General features: G+C 42.2%; 1 protein-coding gene across 2 annotated transcripts in view; it reads left to right on the top strand.

Annotated features, from left to right (window-relative positions):
- col5a1 (procollagen, type V, alpha 1) overlaps positions 1 to 24,082 on the top strand; it is a 73,049-nt gene that overhangs the window by 27,223 nt on the left and 21,744 nt on the right. For both annotated transcript variants that reach the window (XM_035667733.1, XM_035667735.1), the window contains exons 5-29: positions 7,613 to 7,744; positions 8,560 to 8,661; positions 8,750 to 9,151; positions 9,489 to 9,968; positions 10,092 to 10,148; positions 11,778 to 11,819; positions 12,386 to 12,448; positions 12,559 to 12,633; positions 14,571 to 14,663; positions 15,030 to 15,086; positions 15,261 to 15,314; positions 15,520 to 15,573; positions 15,737 to 15,790; positions 15,905 to 15,958; positions 16,051 to 16,104; positions 16,558 to 16,602; positions 17,338 to 17,391; positions 17,929 to 17,973; positions 18,745 to 18,798; positions 18,885 to 18,929; positions 19,797 to 19,850; positions 20,830 to 20,874; positions 21,090 to 21,143; positions 22,068 to 22,112; positions 22,475 to 22,528. In XM_035667733.1, the coding sequence (XP_035523626.1) occupies positions 7,613 to 7,744; positions 8,560 to 8,661; positions 8,750 to 9,151; positions 9,489 to 9,968; positions 10,092 to 10,148; positions 11,778 to 11,819; positions 12,386 to 12,448; positions 12,559 to 12,633; positions 14,571 to 14,663; positions 15,030 to 15,086; positions 15,261 to 15,314; positions 15,520 to 15,573; positions 15,737 to 15,790; positions 15,905 to 15,958; positions 16,051 to 16,104; positions 16,558 to 16,602; positions 17,338 to 17,391; positions 17,929 to 17,973; positions 18,745 to 18,798; positions 18,885 to 18,929; positions 19,797 to 19,850; positions 20,830 to 20,874; positions 21,090 to 21,143; positions 22,068 to 22,112; positions 22,475 to 22,528 (2,268 nt within the window). The remainder of the gene's footprint in view (positions 1 to 7,612; positions 7,745 to 8,559; positions 8,662 to 8,749; positions 9,152 to 9,488; positions 9,969 to 10,091; positions 10,149 to 11,777; positions 11,820 to 12,385; positions 12,449 to 12,558; positions 12,634 to 14,570; positions 14,664 to 15,029; positions 15,087 to 15,260; positions 15,315 to 15,519; positions 15,574 to 15,736; positions 15,791 to 15,904; positions 15,959 to 16,050; positions 16,105 to 16,557; positions 16,603 to 17,337; positions 17,392 to 17,928; positions 17,974 to 18,744; positions 18,799 to 18,884; positions 18,930 to 19,796; positions 19,851 to 20,829; positions 20,875 to 21,089; positions 21,144 to 22,067; positions 22,113 to 22,474; positions 22,529 to 24,082) is intronic.

Below are 24,082 nucleotides of genomic sequence, written 5' to 3'. Positions count from 1 at the left end.
AGTTCTTGTCTGGCCTCCATTGTTGCAGACAAAGCAAAGCTAAAGCATCCCTGTGCGGTATGAATGTGTGTGATCATACAGTGCTGTTTTTGTCACAGAAAGACGTGCATTTGTCATATTAGAGAGCAGATCAGAACGAGGTTTTGGTGTCAAGAAAACAAGATGTTCAAAATTGAGAGAGTGTGGGGGAGTGGGGAAGCTGGAGCGGTAGGTTTGGGCAGTGGAGCCAAAACTTTTGGGTCATACTCTGGAAAGAATGAGGAGCTCTCTCCCCACTGATGTCAGTCTTGGAACAGCAACCATACCACATGACATCATCCAGAGGTTTCCTTGGTATCTGCTGATAGGCTGTCTCTGGCTGATCGTCTGAACAAGGGCAGAGAGGTGGGGGTGTATGTGCATGTGTGTGGGTGGGGGGGTGATAAGTTCGAGAGGATAGGTAAGAAAGCGTGATGGGCCTGTGAAGAAGAGGATTTGAGGTTAAGATATATTGAAATAAAGGATTAAAAATGGAATGAGTCAGGGGAGTCATAGGCAATATGAAGAGGAGCAGTGCAAAGGGTTGGGAGGCCTTTAATAGGGCTGGGATAAAGTGAGTTGTGGGGCTCCCATAGTGCAACCAGAGCCAGGAAAAAGTAGTAAAAACATGCGGCACATGAGCTTGATGCTCGTTAAGAGCTTTAATATTGTGATGGCATGATGAGTTTTACACATCCTGTTTCCTCATCTTTACCTCAGGATTTTCCTTCGCTCAGCACCCCCTTATTTACAATTTCACATGTTTCAGTCATCTAAGGCAAAGATGTATTCACTTGTAGAGGTGCTCCTGATTTACAACAAAGAGGCCATATGCAGAGAAGTTGACAACGCTTTCCATATTTACAGTAGATTTTCCAAATTCAGAATCCGATTTAAGCCCACTTTGGCCCATTTTCTAAGGTAGTAGTAAAACTGGGTTGACTGATGTTGCCAGGCCTTGACTGGGCTTCTGTTTTTATTATTTATTATTAGCTACACTCAGTAGCTCTTGTAAAGTGTTTGAATCAGTGGCTCCATAGTTCAACACTTTACAAATGCACCTGGACTTTGATTTTTATAGGTGTCAAAAAGCAGTTACAGGTCTACCTTGGATGGTGAATGGATGGATAATGGCTTCTCTCATGCACCCCCCTTATAGGAGACCTGGCAATTTGAAACCCTGCTTGGGTCTTTTTGATATTTGAACACTAATTTGTATCTTATTGCAGTACATCTGATCTCAAGTGGAGAACTCTGAAAAGCGGTGTTAAGTGGCCTTCTGAATGAAGCTGCACATTGTTGAGGATGTATCGAGATTGGATCACTGAAGCCCTATTCAGAGGCGTGACCACAAACTAGTCCTTGACAGCATCGTCAGACCCTTAAAACCACTCAAACATGGTTGATTTACATACAGAAAACATTACGGAAAAAGGTTTGGAAGTATGTACCTGAAGCTAGGTACCAAGAATCCATCTCAGTCATCTTACACTCAGTTGCAGGTTTATTAGGTATGTAGGTCTATTAGAGGGGTTTCTGTTATTCAGCCTGCTGTCATTTATGCAAATGGAGTGAACAAAAAACGTCTCGGACAAAAACAGAACAGAACAGAACAGAACAACCTTCACGAAAGTAGGATTCATTGCAAGCAACTGAGTGCATTTTGCTGCATTGTTTTTCTGTCAAATCGAAGTTTTCCCAGAGATAAAATCAACTCAGTGGCGAAGAGATCCATCTGAGATTTATTTGAGAGGCATTCTGACTCCATGTGTGAAATGCAATCTTCCCCAGCTTGATTTTGTCATCCAGTAATCCAGATGTATCTGGGCACATACGTTTTTGAAGCATTAGTCATCACAGATAATTAGGACTATTACGGATTTAAGTAGAGAATTTACTGTGCGTAGATCACTGTGTAATAATCCATAAACGGACTCTCTACACGGACATTGCTGTAGTCACGTGTGTCTGCATTATCTTGTCCAAGCTATATGTCATGCTTCACTGTCAGAGCACACTACTTCTATAGAATTCAGGAATGGGATGTAGACTTCAGTAGCCCCAGGGAAGATGGAGTTTCCACCATGGATAATTAAGAGAATTTCCCTAACTCATGTCAGATGTTTGTCTTTCGCCCCCTTATTCCCTCTGTTATTCCTCTACTGTGTCAGCAAGGCCTGAAGTGTGCCCTCAGCACTTTTTTATGTAGATTTCAGCAAATGGCCAAGGCAAACACTCAGAATCTACAGCTACGAGGGGAGGCGAGCCTCTCTGGTTTCCACTACCCCAAAGGAACGGGAAATGGGAATATGGCTGCTCATAGTCCTTAGAGATGTGGAATTTAAATCTTGTACAGAAGGGAGTGTGATGTGGGCTGGGAGGCTGAGGGGTGAAATGATGAAGATGGGATCCAAAAAACAGGACAGCAGCGAGGAAGTGAGGGGATTGTTAAGATGCTGTATAGTGGATAAGTGAAGAGGCAGACAGACCTGTTGCTCTTGGCAGCTGCTCTGAGCGTTGGGAGTGAGCTACAGTCTGGAGGGGAAAGTGTATGTGGGTTAAAATGTACTTGATGTCTGGTAATGGTTTCATTCTGTAAATTTGTTAGTGTGGAATTTCTCCGGAGGCATATGTGTGTCACGTATGTATGTATATACTATGTAGACAATGTGTGTCTAGTTTGTTTGTGTGTCCATGTGCATTTTTGTGTGTGTGTCCATGCTGATTTATGGCCTCTGTGCGGCGAGCTGACCTCTGCAATGGGTTGTTTGGTTTTTGTGGTCAGGTTGGAGTATGCCCAGGCTCTGGGACTGTCAGTGTGCCGGTGTGGGCTGGCAGTGGGACCCAAGGCCTGGCTCAAAGCTCAGGGCTGACTATGTAAATACGCTGTGAAAGTAGCTGGCCTTAAAATGCAGCCAGAGCTCGGACCTCCCAGAGTCTTATCCTGGTCTGTGGGGCCCTCCTACCCATTTGCATTTGCTGACAAAAATGATGAGAAACTTGACCTGAGTTTTTCTTCTTCAAGCCATTGTGTGAGGCGCAAAAAGGTAAACAGGGCCATTATCAGGTGTCCCCGGGGATATGACGATATAATGAGCATTGGTTTGTGCTGTTTATTTCATGCTATGTTGCTCTAAGCCAAGAAAGTGAACATTTCATGGGACGCTGAGCACAGCCTCCCTAAACTGATCAGCAGGGGGTCGCCTGACATCACCAAGACCTTACTCTAATCAAAATAAGTCTTTGTAGTCCTCCCTTCGCCTCATGCTCGAAGTTGCGTGTGTATAGAGAAAAAGAAAGAGAAGAAAGGAGAATATATGCGTGCAGTTCATTGTGTTACGCTTTAGCCGCTTGTGTAGCAATCATTTGACCCCATTTATTAGCCGTCCGCTGTGATGTGATGATTTTGAAACCACACCAGTATTGCTTTCCATCCCATGCATCACGTATTTTTATTCAGAAGAGGGAGGGAACACAATGAACTCGGTCCACCCTGCATGATTGTGGGTCAGGTTCAGGAGACAAATGTTTGGCTTCATGCTCATTAGAGCACTCTCCTGCCCCCACCTGGACACAACTAGAACCTCCACAAGGGATACATGTGTGAGGGTGAGGTTCTGGGATTAGAGCCAAAAAGTTGATGTGACATTTTAGTCAATAAAAACAGAAAGAATAGATGCATCTGAAAGCTTTCAAGCATGTTCTTCTTCGTTGTAAGCTGCAGTCCGTTATCACTTGTGGATTCATGTGCATGTTTATTGTGCCCATGCAAGTGTTTTCAACAGTTTCTTTAACATGAAGTATGTGAAGTCAGCACAGCCTTTGCTCACAGCCAAAGGCAATGGCTTATCCACCAGAGCTCGACATGCAGAGACCATTGGCCAGGAGAAGAGTCGTATTTCAGCTGAGTCCAGGGAGATGCTGACAGCGGCAGCCCTGTTATTGTCTGAAAATTCTGCCTTAAGCACCACTCTGATGTGCCACATGATGCTCCACAGTGAAAAATGTCACTGTCCCCTCTCAAACAGCAAAGATGATTGCATGTATTTTATGGTTCCCCCAGGGGTTTGGGTGTGATTGTATAATTCCAGTTTTTTTTTTTTCTTTGGTGTGCTCTGTTTGGGTGTGGGATTGGTGGTGCATGTGTGTCTGTGTTGCTGTATATTAATCATTTTATATATGGCATACTTCAGCCTGCGTTTGTGTCACGTATCAGCCTCCATTGGTGTGACTTTAAGCTATAATTTCCTGTTCCTTTTTAGTGTTTGGTTAACCAATCACGCTTATCGAATTTTGAATCCCTGACTCCGCACATACAGTACTTGCAGTGCAGTTTCTTGACATCAAAATATAGAGAGGTGGTCCATATACAGTGATGGAGAAAATATCTCACGCATTAATGGGCTGCTGGACTGAGTTGACCATTCAGCGCCAGAATCCTAAATGAGAATTTTGGCATTAGCATACAGCTGGAGTACAGTATAGGAATATTTACTGCTTCCCTACATCTGTAAAACAGCAGCTTATATAACGTTTGGCAACAGAATCTGTTGAGCGACGTGCGGTGAAAAGAGCAGCTCTGTCTCAAAGAAAAGGAAATCAGAACCAGCTTTAGTGGTTGTCACGGTGGATCAAGACTTTGACAATAGTTTTACTGTGAAGGTGTACAGTTTTCATGGGAACGTGTGTACTGTATGCCTTTTATATCAAGGCAGACAAAATGTATTCGTGAAGATGGAGGATGAAAAGGAAATAAGCAAGCATCTTTTTGTGATGATTTTTCAAATACAGACCTTTGTCTGCCAGTCGTTGCATTTTAGTTTCCCATTATTCTTGTGAAATGTGAAATAAAGTAAGATGTTTGCACTTTCAAATATTTGTATATACTATTTTTATTATTAGTATATATAATTATTTCGTTAAAATTGTGGCCAAAAATGAAAGGGGCACTGCACAGATTTTACATATCAGTCAATATACAAGTCATGGAGCATACTCAGCCTGTATAAGATGTGTATGTATTCTGTAGTACTGGAGGAACAAATAAGGAGAAAATAACCCCAAATGATGTCATAGCGATGTCATTAGGGTTGTCTCAGATGGGCTCAGAATTTATACATTTGTAACAGAAGTTTTGCATTACAACCTGGTGTGAGGTTTAATAGGTGGATTCATCAGGCAGAGAGAGTCTAATAAAGGGATGCTAGGAAATTGCATTTTGGGAATTGTAGGATCCAGTGTTTTTTGGCGCTTAACCTATACCAAGGAATAAAAGTGAGGATACCTCACTCTGCAGCATTGATTTGGGCTTTTCTTTTTTCTTTCGCCATTCTCTAGACTTAATCTAAGCGCAATCTATGTTTTGTTTCTAAAATGTTTGTTTCTAACTCCTCTTTGCCTATCCATCTGCATTTGGTTTAATGCAGTGCTCAGTGCCTGGCTTTCTATTTTATAGTCCAGAACTTTAAACACAGAATAAAACTTCAGATGGCTGGAACTGTTTGTGCTGAATGGTCCAACGCGACTGAGCACAGCTTAGCTCAGGTCCACATTCCCCATCCAGCTCCTTCTCATCCTTTTTTCCCCTCTCACATGCCTTTGACTATAGGGGTAGTACAATTGAATGCAGCCATCAGCTTTTCCAGCCTCAATAAAATCCCTATAACAGCACACGTTTCTCTCCGGTCATACACACACCTCTTTCTTTCTCTGTCTACATGTCACACATCATTAAACACATACTCCCACAGTGCTCTCAGTGCTGCGAAGATGTTCTCATTAATGCTTAGGTGTATGATTAATTATCATGGTGCAATTAGGATCACACCACTTGTGGTCGGGATCTACCCTGACATTCCTTTGGCAGCTCTGGGAGATGGAGAAAAGAGAGCAGGGTAAAAAGAAAAAGGAAAGCTAAAGAATGGCATGTGAATAGGAAAGCAGTTGCAATGCTCCAGACGGCAGGGCTATTTTGTCATACAGAGGGCTTATTCCTTATTGAATGTGACCTCATTTCAAACACTGAACTCCCATCATCCCCTTTCAGTGCAGCTGTGACACACAGTCTTGCCAGGATAAGGGAGAGACGGACTGTCAAACTGATAGCAAGTAAAGGCGCCTTACAGATCCTGACTTTAGACAAATAGCTCAGTGGTAGCCATTTGAAAGTTTCCTGGGAGCTCTCAGTTTATAGCTGAGGGAGCTGTTTAATGGCTCCAGTCTTTCTGCCTTAGAGGAAGTACTGGGATTTGTTTTCTTGCATCCACCATAAACCCCACTGATAGCATAAGCCAAGGACGGAGCAGGAAACATAATTTTGTGGGGTGTTTTGCAAGGGTTATTAAAGGACCCGAGACACGGAGTTCTGTGTGGTATGTTCGAGTGTAGTGGGGGGATTGGTGCTCCTTAGTGAACTGTCACTGGTTAGACCACAAATGCAATCCATTTATGTTTGTCAGAAAAGAGAACTATCCATGAAGAATTTAAGCTGGAAAGACATGTTGAGGGATTTCAGATTTTTGGCAATCGAACATAATTAAAAACACTTCATCCTCTGTGCTGGTTTGTTCCCATAGTTGCATCGCTTCATGATTCTCATACCCAGTGAAAATATATTTGTTTCAGCAAAGTTGTGTTTGATTGATGTGGAATGACATCACTGGATTTGGAAGTGTGATTAGGACATGTTTGGATAGATACAATACAGCCTTTTGGTGCCATATGCATTCTGTTGAGAAACATGTGGCAAACACACACACCCAGCTCCCTATGTAGCCTGGGGATCCTTTTGAGCCTTTTTCTTTTTTCCCTCTTGTTCTCTCTTGCTCTTTTTCTACCAATCTCCTCTCTTCTGTCTCTTTCTTGAGTTTTCTCTTTCTTGAAATCCCTGACTTCTGCTGCTGTTCCAACCCTCTTCACCTCAGTGTATGCACACACACCTTTAAGTCAAATGTCTCCCGTCAGATATCTGTAACTGCAGGTCTGCTCATGTTCTCCATGTCGCACATGCTAAGTTGATTCATTTCTTTTGCACAATCAGCTCAAAGGCAAAAATCACTCATGTCCCATTCAGATCTGGTGCAGGGCTTAGGTATGCTGTTCAAAAATCATTCATCTTGTTAAAGACGCACATTGTGTATGTGTGTGTGTGTGTGTGTGTGTGTGTGTGTGTGTAAGAGAGACTGTGGTTGTGTGTGTTTGTTTGTGTAATCGTCCGCAGCATGAAGTCAGTTGTTCCATGTTCTCTTGTAGCTCCGCTCTGTTTGCTGTAAGCTTTTTGTCTCACACTCTGGTGCTTGACTCTGATGTGAAACGACACTCTTGGACTCCGCACAAAGTTCTTCATCATTTAGTCACCCTTAGATTCCCCTGGCTTGACCTAGTTTCAGGACTGCCTGTTCTGCATGTGGTATTGCTGCACACAGATGTTCTCCCTCATCTTTATTTGTTTATATTTCTTCATTTTTCCTCCACAGGTCACAGAGTGTGAGACCGGTGTCTCCGTCAGTGTTGATTGTTTGCTTGTTTATTTACATGCATGACTGTGTCTGTGTCCAGTGAGTCTCATGACTTCCTGTTTTATTGTGGTTTCCAGGGAGACATCCAGCAGCTAATGATTGTAGCAGACCATCGCGCCGCCTATGACTACTGTGAGCACTACAGCCCTGATTGTGAAGTGCCAGTGCCCGACCAGCCTCAGAACCAGGACCCCAACACAGATGAATACGTGAGTGACAAGACATTTATGTTTTTATCATCTAATATGTTCCTTTTAACTCAGAGCTCACAGTGCAGCGTTGTGAACTTAAGGCCATTACATTGCCCATTACTAGTGGCAAGAGAAGTGTTCTCATGGCTTGACCTTACTCAAGGAAGTTCATTTTCCTTAATCCATAATTGTCTCTAATACTCAAATCAGATCTCGGCTGGATCCTGTGCTGAAAAGAGCCTCTTGGCTTAAGCAGGAGAACTGCACTCTGCCAGAGGAAAGTGCTGACTGGGAAGAACAGGGTTATCAGGCTATGCAGTTAGTTAATAATGTTCAGGAATGATGTGGTGCCTGCCTAAGCCTGCATCCCTGCACCGTGCCATTTCTGCAGTGAATACCAATACACTATATGCATGCTAAATAAAGGTGTGTCAGTGAAGTGTTAAAAGATGGACAGGAAGCTCTTCCTCTTGATCTTTTCCTGGCCCTGGGGCCTGTCAGTATGCCCGCAAGGTAAACATAAAATGTACCTGTTTTTTCTAAGGGTGGGTGACGGATTCATTAGGAAAGCAGTGGAAAAGTAATTTGTCATTCAGTCGTAACAAGTTGCAACTTGGAGATACAGCATGAGGTGTCCGCGTGTAGAAGGCATTCCTGTGTGCTTCTGATCGATGGCCAGTCTGTCGCACATATATCAGCCAAGACCCAGCAGCAACAGAGCAGTAGATCATATTTAAAAATCATGTTTTCAATAATTGATAGTTTTTCTTTCTCTCTCAGCCACACTCTCTCAGTGTCAGTGTCATTTTTTTTCCTTTTCCTTTCTCCTTTAGAACACAGAGGAGGACAACTACTATTATGAATACCCTTACTATGAGGACTCGGATGGCAAGCCTTATCAGTCATCGCCTGATACTGAGACAAAAGAAGTCAAGGTAATCTGCCACAAATGGACTTCATATATGAATGTGAAAGTCACATTCTTTCAAATGCACCAAATTAAACATCAACTCTATCCTCTAGGTGACAGACGGAGACAGCGTGGTGACCACAGTGGAGAAGGTCGTGGGAAGCGGTACTGACCAAGTGTCCATCTCCACTAGCTCAGCTTCTGGCACTGGCCAATCTAAACCGAGCTCTTCAGATACTGCCACTGGTGGAGGAGATGCCTACGGAGAGGAGACCAGCCCTTACGACGGCTACGACGGCTATGGTAACTATGAGACCTACTACGATGAGTCCACGGCATCACCTGATGGGGGCACCTCTCGACGCGTCACTATCAGTAGCATCAGCACTGGCACCGGGGATGAGCTGGATCTGGAAGCAGCGGAAAAGATTCACTTAGACGCAGGGGCGGGAAGGACGGTCATCACCAGCACAGGAGGAGGAACTTCAATAACCGCCACCAGCAATAAGACATCAGTAGGTTGACATTTGTTAGACTTACATCCTCATTTAATTGTTGCTGTGACCTGTAGCTCTAATTGATATTGCAGAACTGTTAAAAGACATTTTAAATTGAGATAAAAATATAGAGACAAATGCAAGATCATGTGGTTGTTTTTCAAGGCTTTTTTGTTTATACAGGAAGTAACTTTATTGACAGTTACCTCTAACTGAAACAAGCAATGCTGCAAATTCCAGACATCGTTAGGTTTTGGAGAATGCAAGGAACACTCTTTGCATTGCCCCTTGTGTTGTTGTGCATGTTCCTTACATATACCTAACATTACCTAACTATATATGTGTGTTTTTACAGGTAGGAAGTTCCTATGGTGACTACGGTGATGGATACGATTATGGCGTGGACAGCCATTACACCACTGGTGGAGGCGGTAGCAGCGAAGTTCATGTCAGTGTTGGAAGAGGCAGCAGCAGCAGTGATGTCCAGATTGGAGGTGGAGGAGGCAGCAGCAGCAGCAGCGGCAGTGTTACCATGACTCACGGGGGCGGGTCTGCCGGAGGTGGTTCTGTGTCCGTGGGAGGTGGCTCAGTCTCTGCTGGAGGATCTTCCACCGCTGGAGGTGGATCAGCCAGCGCCGGCACCGGAGCAGGGGGGTCCATCGCCACCGGAACAGGCCTGGGCGTGGGAGGCGAGGGCGACTACACAGACCTTGATGGGTTCAAGGAAGAAGACATCGCCAACTATGGCGATTCAGACTATGACGTCTACGACGAGCTGGAATATGACCAGGGCAAAAAAGTGCTGCCTGCTGAGACCAATGAGTATTATGGACAGGTGAAAAATAATGGAAGGACGTACTGGCAAAGACATGATCTTGAAGATGAGGAGGATAGCATGATAAGGAGGATGAAGAGGAGGGGTGCTGATTATGTTTGTTTCTGTGTGTTTGGTGTGTAGGTTGACGGAGCTCGCGGCGAGAAGGGACAGAAGGGAGAGCCTGCTGTTATTGAGCCTGTGAGTACCACTATTTAAACAACATACTTGAGCAACAGATGTAGGCTGCATGTGCTTGTGTGCACACAGGTCTATGCGTGGATGTTTATATTTGCGAGTACATAGGATTGATCCACATCTAAACACAATCCAACCCACACTTCTGAATGAGAATTCAGGCCAAACACACTCACTAAAGCCTACCAGATCTTTCACAAAGTATCCTTGGGCGAGCCCTCGCTCCTGGCTGGCCATCAGGACTACAGCATAAACATTTGGAGAATGGCCATGCAGGGATTGTCAATAATCTCTAAACACAGTGTGTGTAGTGTGTAAACACAGGGGGAGGTAGAGGCAGGGAAGGAGAACAAAAGGGGGTAAGAAACACTTTTCCTGCCTCTCTGCCAAAACCTTTTTAACAATATAAACAGGTGGAATACATCAGCTCTGATTCACTCACATATCCAGGTGAAAATGAGGATGACTCCTTTTGTATGTTTGCAAAGGTACACACAGACAGATTTTTTATATCTAATACAACTACAGCTGTTTCACTTCAAACAAATGTCACTGAGCTCCGCTAAATATACATGCCACTTTGACTGAGTGTCTTCATGTTTATACGTGAGAGCAGAAATGAGTGTGTGTCTAAATCCACTTCCTAGATGACCGTTCGTGTATGTGTGTGTATACATGTACGAGAACCAGTTTGCGTACACATCACCACCCAGTGTGTCTCGTCTCTTTTAAACTTGCAAAAACCTGAAAGCGACATTATTATACACAAACATAAACACGCACACTCATTTCCCCCCCAAGGTTTATCCCTTTTCCCATCACACACACTGCAGGCAAAACACAGGCATAACCTGGAGAGTGTCAAAGATCAATCAGGTAATTTTGAGGATGAAAATGCTGCGTGGGTAGAGCTCGGGGGTTGATAAAAAAAACTGTGCTGGGGTCGCATAATAAGTTTGGATATTGTGTGGGTTTCTGTCCTCATAACAAAAGCAGGAAGCCAAAATGTTACCACAAGAGCAAACAAACAAAGCAATATCTCCGTAGCCACAGAGCTGCAACAATGCATCTGCAAGTCAGATGCTCGTGAGTCCACACCGAACTGAAATGGCTTGCTGATTTTTCTGTACAGTAAATGTTAGAAATACTCTTTGATAAGGGTAAATCCCCAAAGATGCTATCATTGAAATATATTTCAAAGCACAGACACATGCATAAACTACTTTTATTTTTCATGCATGATCAGAGAGGTCAGTGTGGACAAATGTATTGGACAAATTAATTATCACTTAAGTTTGATCTTCCCTCTGCTTCGTTGGAGAGCCCCTCAGGGCACCTTTGCCTCTGTGTCTCTGCAGTAATTCACCCTTCTGTTCTCCGAGGATTAATTGCGAGCATAACTGAAATGACAGGCAGGAATGTACATTCATTTGAAGACTTTGAGATGGAAAGTTGATAGGCAGGTGTGTTGGGACATGTATGCATGTACACTTAATGGCTTTAACCAATGCTTATGAGTGCATCTGTATTGACTGAGATGTTTGCATACAGACATGTACTTATGAATGAGGCCAGGAGATAGTTGTGGGAACTCTTGCGGTATCTGATGATTCCTGTGCTTGTATGTTTCAGGGAATGTTAGTGGAGGGTCCGCCTGGGCCTGAAGGGCCAACAGTAAGTAAATCTGTCTCTCTTAAGTCCCTCCCTTTTAACTTCCTATTTTTTTTCTTGTCTTGCATTATTCTTTGTAATCTTTGTTGATAAATAAAAGCTGATAACGGTTTATGTCACCCATTCCTCTAGTCTGTTTATGCTATGTCCTCTGGATAGTAAAATGCAAGTTTTAATGCTGTGCTGTGAAAATCCCTGGCTGCCTGATTCCCAGTGCAAAGGGAGTGACCAAAACAGTCCCCCTGAAGAGATATGGACTTGCCCAGATGTTGAAGAACTAAATTATTTATCTAGGGAGATTTTTTCAGGCACAGTTGCTCTTGACACCCTGCAGATGGAGTCCCATAGAGTTCAGCCATTCAAGCTATAGACAAATAAAGAGCGCCTCACAAAGGATTTACAACTCAACAAGCTGTCCCATATTGCCTCATGCATTCCTTTCTCCCATGTGTGACCACTTTCCACAATAAAGGCGAGAGCTTTAGTGGAGCAAATATGACTGTTTCTTTGTTAGTGTCTGCATTGTGTATGTATGATGAGTGAAAAATTTGATATTTTTCTTGAAATAGGGTCTCCCCGGACCCCCAGGTGCTTCTGGCCCACCAGGCAGTGCTGGAGATTCTGGAGAGAGGGTAAAGATAAATTGTTTATATCCCACTTATTTTTAAATCTCTAAAAATAGAGAAAATAAACATTTCTGTCAGTGTGTATGCACTCATGTCTTTGTAATTTTTCTTCTAAGGGTCCTCCGGGTCGTCCTGGTCTTCCTGGTGCTGATGGTCTGCCAGGACCCCCTGGAACTATCCTGATGCTGCCTGTAAGTACATTATAAGTGTTTAAAAAAGTGTTTAAAATAGCCAAATAGGAAACGCTGTCTGGTTTCATGTTTACCCCACTTAAAGCGTTAAAACATTTTCCATGTGGCTTTATATCCTAGTTTAGCCTTGTTTAAAGCCAAGTATGATGTATTTTTCTTTTTCGTCAATAACTATGACATGTGGTTTACACAGCTTAGTGGACTAAAGGGGGTTTCCTTTGAAACCATTTTTAATAGACCTGCCCCTAACAAAGAGTTTGTAATGTAAATCTGTGCTTTAGCAACCCCTATATTTTGTAAGTGAGCCCCCCCCACCGATCACCTGTATGGCTCACTCTCAGCTCAACTCAAATCTACATATTATAGGTCTTTCTCCACCTTCATTGACATTCTTTAGCCAAAATTTAAACTATCCTATTGCGTGTCCTTCCAGGAACTCGTCAAGCTTTAGACAGGAAGCAAAGCAACGCTGTTGGTTCTCTTTGTAGCTTCAGCTGCATTCAGTGCTTCAACTGCGACAGTTACACAGCCAAGCTAATGACTTCCTACGCTGTCTACCTTTTTTACTTTCTTTCCCTTGTACTTGGAAGATGTCTGAAACTGCTGCTGTTGGACGTGATTAGTTGTACAGATGTGAAGTTGCGGTTTCAGGGGTCCACAGAGCTGTCTGGGTGAGCCATGTGGCAGGCGCTGTCTGGACAGGAACTCAAGTCATTCTGGTGTATCCACTGGCAGAGAGCACAACTTGAAATCTGACCCTTTAGCTGCAAGCCTAATGAGAAACATGCATTGTTGTTTCACTCTTCTCTCACTAGAGGACTCTTTGGTTCAGTGTTGAAATTGTGGAATCAACATGACAAGGTTAAATGGCAAATCTTGACACTTGCTTAAATTGCCCACTTGCATTCATCCAGTAGTGATGCATCTTCTTTATATTCTGTTGACAGCCTGCTCTACCATGAGTTGGTGTTTTGTGAATAAATGATGTAGTTTCCATTTTTCCCAGTGTTTTTCTCTTGCCCTGGCCTTTCTAGCGAACAATGTAATGAAGCAGAACATTTAGTTCAAGGCTCGATGATGCAGAGAATTGTCAGTAAATAAATTAATACTGGAGAAGGAACAACAAAAGGCGCTAAAAAGATGAAGAGAGAAAGAATGAAAGACAGACCAAAGGACAGGCAGACTGGCAGGCATGAAAAAGAAATAGCTGCATATATTTGATTGTGACTGAGATAGCGAAGGGAAGGGCCAATATTTAATCAAAGTCAGCAGAAATCTTTTCAGAAGAAAAAACTGTGGGATTTGCACAATAGTTGTGAAAAGTTTGTGCTGTGGAGAAATTTGGTTCATGGTGGGTGAGCTGCAGTAGATCTGACTCAGCCCTGAAGTTCGGAATCAACTGTTTGTATTTTGCTTCTTGGTAACAATGTTTTTTGTGACGGTTAAACCCTGCACAGTTTTTCACTGTTGCTGTGTTGCTGTGCATCTGTAAACCGACCGACTGTCAGCCTCCTGAGAACTGCGCTACGTAACCCAACCCAAGATGCCTGGCCCAAACAAACCTGTGTTGCACCACAACCCTGGATGTTCACCTACAGTGCAATGTCGGCCTATCACCACCAGATGCCAGTATAATTCGAAGCTCATGGCCTGCAGAGGCAGCCCTTGATGGTGCTGGCTTGGCAGCTGGAGGCTGACGCTTACTGTAGCTCATCATCTGTTTCATATTTTTAAGATGAAGATGCTGTATTAAAGAAATATTGGAGACAATGTTGGGAACAGATGTCAGTATTTAAACTAAAATATTTATTGTGCTGCAAGAATCTTTATCATTCTACATTTCTCATCTATTATTTGTGTGTTTTGCCAGTGTCTACTGAGTGCTGGTATTATTTTTACTAGAGCGAAGTCTCACCAACCTGTGATTCCCTCCATAGTTTAGAATGAGCGCTGGAGGTGACTCTGGACAGAAGGGACCTGCTGTATCAGCACAGGAGGCGCAGATGCAAGCCATCATGCAGCAGGCTAGGGTAACAGTTCACACACAAACACATTAGTTGTCAGTATTATACTGTGCTGTACTTGTTTTCTCTATTTTACCAACCTCCTTCTCCTGTTAAAATGTCATTTTTTTACATTTTTGTTTTGTTTGATTTTATTCCTTTTTTGCCACATTTTCCACAGCTGCTTAAATATTATATTAGAATATTGTTTGTTGTATTTTTACAGACACAAATACAGCACATACACATATGCAAACGATTAATCAATGTTAGATTTAATCACACATCAGCTAAATGTACTGTACAACAGCTTTCATTCTTTTATTCTTTCTATGTTTTTATTTGTATCTTATTTTGTGATGATATCGCTAACCGTTCCCTTCCTATCTTCAGCTGGCTATGCGCGGCCCTACAGGTCCAATGGGTTTGACTGGCAGGTCCGGCCCTCTGGTATGTATTTCGAATCATGTCACGGCAAACACAGACTCAAAATCAATAGAAAGTTTATGTCAAAAATTTGATCAGCAGTTATTGTAGTGCACAGTACACAAAGTGAATATACAAACAGTGTGTAGCTGAATTGTTATTAGTTTTGTGTCTATCAAATTTTCTTTTCCTTCTCAGGGTCCTCCTGGTGTACCAGGACTGAAGGGAGAGTCTGGAGAGTCAGGTCCTCAGGTATGAGATATAAAAAAGTTTTTATCTAAACAACTAACCTTAACCTGAAACCTGTTGCCTTCAAAACTTGTTCAACTTTAACTTATATATTGTTGAACTATTTCAGTATTTCATTAGTTAGCTAATTATTTTGTACACTTGTACATGTAACTTTTCTTGCCTCAAAGAAATGCCTCAACGTTTAATATGAGTGTGTTTGTTTCAGGGACCACGTGGACCTTTGGGATCCCCTGGACCTTCTGGAAAGCCTGGCAGAAGGGTATGCGTGACACAAACAACATATTACTTTCTGATACTCATGAGGAATAATTGATACATTACAGAGTGCTGAATTAAAACCCAGGCATATTCGAGTCTTCACTGTGTATTGATCCAACTGATCTGTTTGCAGACATCTTATGTAACTGTTGTTATTTTTAAAGGGTCGTCCTGGAAGCGACGGTGCCAGGGGCATGCCAGGACAGTCTGGACCCAAGGTACCTTGTCTACCACATTCATAATACACTTCAGTGCACTATATTTCATAATACTAGTTTACGTTTTCAAACTTGTACAAAAGGTATGCAACTTGTTTTTTCTTTCCTCTTCAGGGAGACAGAGGGTTTGATGGTCTGGCTGGACTTCCTGGTGAAAAAGGACACAGAGTAAGATGTTTTGTGGTGCTATGAAAAGTGTGCATGTGTGTGTGTTTCTTTTGATGTGTGCTACTGTTAAATCTTAATGTTTGTTGTTATAGGGTGAATCTGGACCCTCTGGACCTCCTGGTGCTCCTGGAGAGGATGGAGAGAGGGTAAAAATACCTCTTTATTTTCCTTTGGTTATAACAACCTATAAGGCCAGATAGGAGTAAAGCTTGTGTCTGATGTATCTCATCCCTTAACCACTAATGTTATGTTGCAGAAAGACAGAAATTACTCTGAGCTGAACTTCTTCTTACCAAACTCACCTTTTGTCAGCACCCAAAATTCACTTCCACTTGCTCTCCCTGTCTTCAATTTCTCACTAAATTTTCTCCCTTACATTTTTGATCTCTGCACACCTTTATCTGCTTCTAATCTCCCTCCACCATCCTCATTACCCACAGCTGATGCAACCTGATCCCCTCTTCCCCTGCTTTTTCTTTCTGCCTTTCCATTATCTCTCGACCCTTGTTACACACACACACATATCCTCACTTTCTCCTCCATTATCATTCCCCTGTCTTGTTCTACATTCTGACCCGTTCTCTCTCTCTCTTTCCCAGGGAGATGATGGAGAGATCGGACCCAGGGGACTTCCTGGTGAACCAGTGAGTGATTACATGTATTCCCATTCAGCCTTACACTGGGAGATTGTTGATGATAGAACTGAGAGCTCAGGGCCCACTGTCATCATGCCATTGTGTTAGTGAACAATCATATGGCCTGATGATATCATATATCATCTGCAGACTGCAGCCACTGTTCATATTCATATAAATGGAGATTCTTTTTAGCATCATATTGGTGGGAAGTGTGTGATGATCAGTGGTTTGCCAGTGCTTCATCTGTACAAGATAATCCTTGGAGGTGAGAAATGCAGGCAGCTCACATCAAGCTTGTTATAATAGCCTCCCACTCTCTCAGGCGGGATATTCCCCATAGAGGGGGAGAAAGACAGTGAAGGAGAAACCATCAGAAAGCCCTTGATATCTGCTGTTATGACTTATTTTGTCCACCAGGGTGTGCTACATTGGTTTGAATTCAAACCACCAGGACAGTACGTCTTGTTAGGTAACTGTAGCTGTGAGGCAAAGCACAGAAATTCAATGCAATGCTCAATAGGCATAGCTGTGGGGAATTAATGTGTAGTAAAGAAAAAAAAATTGAAGGGGTTTCAGCTTTCCCTCACAATCTGACTCTGTAGACTATCCTCAAGGACATTTGGGAAGTCGGCCAGAAGTATAATTTTGAAAACTTGATTTAGTCGAACGTGTTTAATAATTCATCAGACTTTTCACAGGTGTCATATCCTTCTCAATCTTATTTCCCTTCTTGTTTCCTAGGGGCCCCGTGGATTGCTGGGACCAAAAGGACCTCAGGGACCTCCTGGACCCCCTGTAAGTCCCCTCCTTCCACCTTTTCATATCCATGCTGTTACAGATTCACTGTTTAGAGAGCAGAATCCATTTTTTGCCATCTCATAGGCAACAAGAACAGAAGACAATGCAAACAACACCCACAGGGAAATACAAAACTCAATATATTTCAGACAGCATACACAAAGAGTAGCATATGTTATTGAGTTTAACTTCAGCATTTCAGACAAATGTCTACAGCGGAGCAAGGCTAAAACCTGATGCTGATATTGTTTCAGCTGATTTAATTTAACATGGACAGTGCGCATCAATCAAGTAGCTTATTTTGAACTGATATCCCTGTGCAGGATGTAGAGATCCCAAATACAATAAATCATGTACTCCAATTCATATAGTGCAGATGCAGAATCCAAGGTGTGTTGTACAAACACACAACACATTTGTCCTGAGATTTCAGGGCTAAAAGTGCATCCAAAATGTTAACTTTTTCAGTGTATTACAGATTTGCTGGCCTGCCTTTATATGCACTAAATGTTGTGATTATCTCATCTGATGTAGGGTGTTACTGGAATGGATGGCCACCCTGGACCCAAAGGAAACATAGTAAGTGAAACTGGAATTGTCTAATTTTCTGTATCAGACATTTGTCAGATAAAACACGCAATTGTCCCAGGGTCTAGCAATACATTTTCATCTCTTTCTCCCTATTTTATCCTCAAATCCATGATATTGCTTCATGAGCCCTCTCTCTTTCTTACATCCACACACACAAACACACAAACACCAGTATAATCAGAAGATAGTTAGCAGATAATAAAGAATAGACTGGCTGTGTTTAGATCCATTTGAGCAGTCCGCCATGGCCAATTGTATCATTCCAGGTCAATTTCTGGTAGCGCCTGGCTATAATGAGAGAATACCTAGCTGGAACAGCCTGTCTGTTCTGTTGGGAATGTTCCAACTAGGTTGAGATGGAAGATCAACAGCTTCCCAGACTCTTGGACTGCAGCAACATAACTGATCGCCAGTTATCTGAGAGGAATGGGTTTTGTATTTATGGTTCAGCAGTGTCTTTCATTAGGTCAGTAGGTGTCAGAATGTGTACTGTGTGTGTTCTACCTCAAGCCAGAGCAAAGTATTGTGCTATTTGTCTAAAAGTAATGGCCTGTTTAGGTATAAGAAGGTAATAATGCAGTGATGCGCTGTTAGACAGCTTCTAATTTATATCTGTTCAGAGCTACATTTCACTTTTAATGGACCATATGGAGAAACAAATCACTCTTCCCTTCATATGGGACGTTTTTACTGAAGTAAATAAAGTAATCAATGTTTGTATTTATAATGAGTTTTCTAAAATTTGCTTCTTTTTTTCAGGGACCTCAAGGAGAGCCAGGACCCCCTGGACAGCAAGGCAACCCAGGTGCCCAGGTCAGTGATGAACAGGTTATCTGACATTACATTATTCTCTCATCCATCACATAAACTGTTCTGAGCATCTTGTATTCTCTCCGCAGGGACTTCCTGGGCCCCAAGGAGCCATCGGACCTCCAGGAGAGAAGGTAAGATATCACATGATCACTGAATAACTACAATATATTGTGAAACATGCCATTTCTGCAACGCCACAGGAAAAAAAAATGCCAGCTTGATAAAATGTTAATAAACACAGAACCCAAATCTATAAAATTGCAGGAAATTGTCTCATTCATTTGCATGAGCTGAAAGCCAAGTTGCTATCTTATTCAGTTCCAAATGCTTATCACCCTATTATGCAAACGCGTCCCCATCCCCAATGGAGGACCAAATAGTGCCTAGTAGACGGTACAGATAGATTTTAATCCTGATACATTTTAATCCCATTTCAGCTAAATCACATCTGCCAGCTATGGAGGGTATTCAGTTTATTATGGAACAGTTGGAATTTAAGAATAAATAGCGTAGGTATTATGTCTCTCCTGATAATAAATATAATACTAGAAGGCTGCTGTATTTGATGAAGCTAAATTAGAATGGATTAAAGAACAGATACAGGATCATTTATTTAAACATGTTGGTTCAAAGAAGTAATTGGGAGCCGAGGTTGATCATTAATCATAAAAACACAGATTTACTGGATGATAAAAATTCTCCTGGTAAGCAGTCTTACTATCCAGAATTCAATGTATCACTAAATCTATTGGCTGGACCACTAAATTTGGTACATTTAACATTCATGTTCCCCTTTATGTTAATTAATGACCAAATATTTATGAAACTAATTTTCCCATTAGCCTCATCTATACTTTTAGGATGGAAACACGCTAAAATAAAATGGTGAACATTGTAAACATTATACCTGCGAAAGATCAGCATACAAGTACAGCCTCATAGAGACCTGAGTGTGGCTGTAGATTTTACTGATGTCTAACTTCTTGTCTTCTATCTAGGGTCCCACTGGAAAGCCCGGCTTGCCAGGAATGCCAGGAGCTGATGGTCCTCCAGTAAGTTAATATACCAAACATCCAAAGAAATGTATTCAAGTAAAACAACCTCTCTCTTTGAAAAACCACTTAGCACATTCAAAACACAGTGCGATAATTATTTTGCTGAAACATATGTATGATACAACACATTACCACAGCTGTGTAACAGTGGAACGACCCACCCACACACACAGACATATACATGCAAATACTCTCCTTCCCATCTCTGCACAGACAGCACAGAAGACACCTGCACTAATAGCAGATGTGCCTTAGAAGGCACCAGGTGGCACCTAAGAGAGTCAGAGACAAGAGGGGCTGTGAAATATGAATGATGGTAGTGAAAGAAAAAGGGGACGGTGTAAAAAAGAAAGAAGAGAAATTTGGTGAGGGAGAGTCAACACTGCACAATGTCCTCTGGTCCTTTAATGGCTTTCAGAGCAGAGTAGAAATAGCTCTCTGCCATTTACACACTCAGCTTTTTCTATTCATTCGTTGCATCTTCCATCAGCCACAATATTCTCTCTGTCAACGTCAATGCTCCCTCCCTGCTCCTCACTTCTGCCCTCTCAAGTATTTATTTCCCTCTCCATATTCTCTCCCGTTGACCATGAGAGGCTTTGCAGAGCTTTTTTGTCTCACAAGAATGCAATCAAATTTCCTTCCAATCTTTCTTATTAGATGTGTGTTTTTGTGTCTACTGTGTTGTGTGTCTGCACACATGCATGTACATTATGTGTGTAATGTATAGTGAAGTCCCAGTAGTCATGGCTTTTAGAGTGCAGTAATAGCCAGTAGTGCCTCTGTAATACTGTGCATTAAGGAAGAAAATCCCAAATGAGATTGGAGTCCAAAGGCGCTTATTCCAATTTTCCAGTTTGGTACGTCCTCCCATAGTTTTACAACTTAATCCCTCAGTTATAGGGTGTGTTGTAGTATTTATGGTGGTAATTATCCTGAAATGAGATGCAATAATATTTCTGTTAATAATTCACAGGGTCACCCTGGAAAGGAGGGGCCTCCTGGAGAGAAAGGACACTTGGTGGGTTTTATTTCTTTCGATGCTTCTCTAAGTTTTGGAGCTTGCAATTTCTTCAAAATGTATTTCTGCTTCACTACGTTTCTTTCCCCTCCCTTTGTTCTAGTTCAGACAGTTTTGCATAAAACATTTTGCATTAATGTAGATAACAGTAGCACTGTGTGTGTACTGTAATTGCGTGTGTGCTACAAGGTCTCACCAAACATCCATCTCCCCAGGGCCCTGCTGGTCCTCAAGGACCCATTGGTTATCCTGGCCCCCGCGGCGTGAAGGTAAGATGATTATCAACCACTAATAAATTCATTTGTGATATCATCAGCTAGTGGTGCCCTGCAATTAATAACTGTTATGGGCTAATAGTTGCCCATTATCTATCTATCTTAAAATGCCTCTGGAAAAAAAGCCTGTTTTATTATTTGCAAGGTTTGTCCAACAGCTAAGTTTTATTTTGTAAAAAGCTGTTGTTTAACAAATTAAAAGACCTAGTTTCCTGCTAAATTACCTTCCCTTGAAAGAGGAACTGAATGGATCAATGGCCTCTGCTTGTGTCATAGAGACATACAAAGTGATGCAAAGATTAAGACAGGAAAGTCATCCTTTCAAATCTTACATCACTTTGCTCCCATAAGGTGGTGCTAAGGTTGGGTACCAGGGCTGATAACAGCTCAAGGCGTGCAGCCCTTCTCCTTTGCTGTCATCAGTAGCTGATAAAACCAAGACAAAAGAAATCCCATCAAATAAAATCTTGGCAAGGGGGTGTGATTGATCCAATCATTAAAGCTTCCACTGAGAGAAGGGATCACACAAGTGGCTTGACTTCTAGCTAACAGTCATGGCTGAAGTCTGAAGTGTCCCCTCTCTGATGAGATGAACAGTCAAGAAAAGTAGTTGGGAGGATTAATGCTTTTACATTTAACCTACAGACAAAACACAGCTGAATGCATCCATTACATGGTGTGCCCTCCATAGCACCCTTGTTTGACACATTTGAAAAAAAACAAAAAACAGTGACAATCAGCTACATCAGATGACTTTTCTGACTTTGCAGCCTTATTTTAGAAAATCTGTCATCATCACATTGGTGGTGAATATCCTCCTGGCTCATGGTGGGAATGAACTCTCTACAATTCAACCGCTCCTGTTTGTCCAATATGCACCCTGTCGGCCTGTAACATCTGTCTGTTCTTGCATCACAGGGAGCCGACGGTGTACGTGGTCTTAAAGGAACCAAGGGTGAAAAGGTAAGAGAGCTCAGACTGTTGGCTCAAAGAAAGCGAGAAACTTGGGAGAAATTGTGGTATTTGTATGAATCATACTGAACCTTAATGGTGATGATGATGGTGGTGGTCTTGCATGAAATGTTTTTGCCAGTGATAATCTCAATGGAATCCTGTAAAACTGATCTGAATGTTGCTGGTATAGAAGAAAAAAGGCGATCAAGAGTTTCTATGGCAACAGTGGATCTTGCCTCATCTATGTGTATGCTTGTGATTGTCTTGGAGTGTGTGTCTGTGTGTGAATACAACACAAATGGTTTTCAACATCTGTATTATCCCATTAATTCTCCTTCCTCATCTCTGTGTCTTCTTTATTGTCTTGTCAGGGAGAAGACGGCTTCCCCGGCTTCAAGGGTGATATGGGTATCAAGGGCGACAGGGTAAGGATTTCGTTTTTTATGTTGTACTCAGTCACATCTTGATGTTGGAAACATCCTTCAAATGAATGAAACTAATCACTCAAAATTGTTTTTGGGGTTGAGTTTTGTCTGGGATGACCTTCACCTGAACTAAGTGAAAGCACCAACCACTCCTGATATGCTATTCCCTGATGGCCTAAGCCTCTGTGACTACTGTGGAATTGTGGGTAATGAGCAAACATAAGGTGTTGTTCCTATTGCCAGCTGTTTATGTATTTTCGTGAGCAGTTTCCAATTTCTTTTCTGTCCCCCCTCTGCCACTTTCAAGTCAGTCTAAACCTCAACAACTTAAAGAGAGAAAAAAACAAGTTTGACAGTTGTACCCAGGAACAACTTCCTTCTCCAAACTGCATTAGGGATGTACAGTGTCAAGAATCAGGAAAACAGTCTTACAGTGAGAAACATACTTTGCCTTAGCCCGTGCTTTAAACATCAAAACCCAGAGTCCCTGACCAGGCTGTCTATCGCCAAGTACAAAAAGGAAGGAGAAATCAATGGCACTTTAAACCCTTTCAAACCAGAGAGAGAGACATGGGGCTCCAGCCTGTTTTCCTCTGGAGATGTAGCAGATCCAGATGAAAGCAAGGATTTGAGTAGGCCCTCTGCTCTGGAGGAGACACACATGGACCAGAATCTAAATGACTCATTTTTAAGCATGCCTATGAGAAGTGTGTGTGTGTGTGTGCGCAATTTAAAGTGTTCTCTTTGATGAGCTTGCAAGTGTGAGTCAAGTACAGTTTGCTTGATGCCGTTTAATGTGTACTAGAGTGTGGGTGTGCGCGCGCACTCACTTGCTTGCGCAACTCTGCACAAGCCTTTAACTAGATACCTTTCACACACCACTGGGTCTCTGCAGCAGCGACTGGTTGTCAGGGCGAGTTTGTACTCTGTCATTTAGTGTGTGTCCCGTTAGAAGTGGAGCACACATACGGAGAGAAGCAATAATAGGATCGCTAACTGCTTTTAGGAGCAGGTAGCAAGGAAAGATAGGCTAGCAACTTAACACTCACAACAGGCGACCTGAATTACGCTGGCTTGATTTCTCCAAAAAAAAAAGAAATTATGTAATTGTACTTTCCATAAATTAAGTTGTATAAGATTATAAAGGTGCTGAAAAGGAAAGATCTAAGTTATGACATGACAAGACTGTTCAGGACTATATAAGCAGAAAGGCAAAGTTATTAAAAAAATGATCTTTTCATTTTTCATTATTATTAAGTGTAAAGTTAACTGAACAAAGACGAATCTAATCTGCTTCATCAGGACAGTCTGGGTGTGGTTATGATCAGACTTAATTTACAGCATCCTGGCAATATGAGCAAGGACTCCACAACCGTCATCAGATGGTGATTCAAATATTGCTAAATCCCGATTGGTGCATTGCATTATTTGACGTCTCCTTAGTGAACCAGTAAGGAGAGCGCAGAATCAAAAATGCAGAAATCTCTCATGTAAAATAAATAACTAAAAGTGTTGAGAAAATGTCATGTTCATGTAGGTGGCTCCTGACCATTG

Source organism: Morone saxatilis, unplaced genomic scaffold (genome assembly GCF_004916995.1).
Source record: "Morone saxatilis isolate NCDOM2014 unplaced genomic scaffold, NCSU_SB_2.0 Contig21, whole genome shotgun sequence".
NCBI classification, from domain to species: Eukaryota; Metazoa; Chordata; class Actinopteri; family Moronidae; genus Morone; species Morone saxatilis.
Note: the sequence above shows the minus strand (reverse complement) of the source record. Positions and strands in the feature narration are given on the sequence as shown.